The sequence below is a fragment of the Atta cephalotes genome (assembly GCF_000143395.1).
Source record: "Atta cephalotes unplaced genomic scaffold scaffold01222, whole genome shotgun sequence".
Lineage (NCBI taxonomy): Eukaryota > Metazoa > Arthropoda > Insecta > Hymenoptera > Formicidae > Atta > Atta cephalotes.
This window is the reverse complement of record NW_012131286.1, coordinates 1,255-3,129: the sequence shown is the minus strand read 5'-3', so window position 1 is coordinate 3,129 and position 1,875 is coordinate 1,255. Positions and strand designations below refer to the sequence as shown.

Here is a 1,875-nt window from a genome sequence, read left to right as displayed (position 1 = left end):
ACACACACACACACACACACACACACACACACACACACACACACACACACACACACACACATATATATACTATCGATATATCGAAAGAACACGGCGCTATATGTATAATAATATGCAAATGCAATATCATCAATTTATGAGTAACGAATAATGAACTAAACAGCAAATTTTTAAGATTTTTGTCACGCGTTGAATCATTTGTTTTATATATTTGTAATATCACGTTTCGTGGATTTTAAATTGTGAGAAAGTAAAAAGAAATAACAATATTACTTAGATATTGAACGAATTATATCAAGCAAAGGTGTTGAGACTCGGATCCCGGGTGTATAATACTCGCAATGCCGAATTGCACGACCGATCTCACTTGGTACCTTGGAAAGTTTATTATTGGATTTACCGGGATATTATTTCTTTACATCAGTTTCTTGAAAGAAAAGTGAGCATTTTCAACTATAGACCGAACCAAACCAAAATGATAAATAGTGATGTCAGAAGTAATCCTTTTTTTTATTCGACAGGAAGAAATATTGCGTGTGCAACACTAGAATGAGAAAATTACTGCAGAAACAGGAAAGTGAAAAGTGAGTCACGCTGGTCATACACGCGCGTCTTCCTAAAGCTTTTATTTCATTGTATATAATTTTTTTTCTTTTCTTCATACTAATAATGTCATAATAATATAAAAAGTAATAATAAATGGGAGAAATATAAGCGCGTGTAGACAAGTATGTCTCTCGAGATTATATATTTGATCATATAGAATCATAAAAGGATTACGCTTCGTATGACCGGTGATACTGTAATAACGAATTTATGAAAATTGACATAATAATGCAAAAAGTACTAATTTTCAATACACTAGATGGCCAAGTAGATGCAAATGCATAAAGGGGTAAGTGGATATGATATCTTAATTAGAGACATTTGATTTAAAAAAGTGTTTTTATACTTCTTATGTGTCTATAATTTAACTTAAAAATGATGGACATAGATAATTAGAGGAGTAAAAGTCCTATTAAATATATCATTCGAACAAGTATATCTATTTTAAACACGCACATATCTCTGCTTTTTTTAAAGGCTTTCTTTTCCGTACTACCTTTTTTAAATTTTTTTCTTTTGAAAATTTTGCAAATTTTTTAATAGATGCGAAAAAAGAAACACATAAGATCAAATAGTATCATCATAAAAAAATAATGCTGTTATTTTTATCTTTTCACTCAATACAGGATGCAAGATAAACGTTATTTATGTGGATGCAACAAGGCAATGCAATTGTAAGTTTTCGTTTATTAATTCGCATTTTGATGTGCAAAGATTAATGTATTAATCTTTGCACATAAAAATGCAATATTAAGATAAAATATTCTTAATCACAATAATCACGATAAGTGTACATGTATAACATGTAAAATAATAATTAATTACTTAATTAATTTACGTAATTGTGTATAAATTAATTACGTGTGTATAGAGTGTGAATAGAGTAAATTTTATAAATCTCTAGAACATGGAATGACGATATGATATCGACGATTTCAAACGATTTTATCAAGCATAAAAAGTGTTGTCCGAAAAATCGCTATTGCACCAGAAGAAATTCTTGTTAAGAGAGAGAGAGGAACGATAATGCGACAATTCATTGCTCAAGATGTACTATTTTTTAAAGATAAGATCTCTTATTTAGAGTGGAGCTTTTTTCTTACTATTCGGAATTATTTCCTTACAATTCACTCAATCGTCACCAATGAAGCAATAATAAAGATATAATCCGTAAAAAAAATCGAAAAAAACATATCAATTGCAGACTCATTGAAATTACGTAAAAGACAATTATATTTTTTATTGACAATGTCAGGTATGTCTTGTCCC

General features: G+C 29.3%; 1 protein-coding gene across 1 annotated transcript; it reads left to right on the top strand.

Moving 5' to 3' along the window:
• Window positions 1–341: 341 nt before the first annotated feature.
• LOC105625383 lies at window positions 342–1,613 on the top strand. Its single transcript, XM_012206717.1, has 5 exons — window positions 342–439; window positions 522–584; window positions 866–895; window positions 1,233–1,280; window positions 1,511–1,613. The coding sequence occupies exons 1-5, from the start codon at window positions 342–344 to the stop codon at window positions 1,611–1,613; spliced, it is 342 nt and encodes a 113-aa protein (XP_012062107.1).
• The last annotated feature ends 262 nt before the right edge of the window (window positions 1,614–1,875 follow it).

Excerpts from the sequence above, each read along its gene's own strand:
- LOC105625383 (XM_012206717.1), top strand. The coding sequence starts at position 342 with ATGCCGAATTGCACGACCGATCTCACTTGGTACCTTGGAAAGTTTATT. Across the intron at positions 896-1,232 it reads AGATGCAAATGCATAAAGGG|GATGCAAGATAAACGTTATT; the intron begins GTAAGTGGATAT and ends CACTCAATACAG. Across the intron at positions 1,281-1,510 it reads TGCAACAAGGCAATGCAATT|AACATGGAATGACGATATGA; the intron begins GTAAGTTTTCGT and ends ATAAATCTCTAG.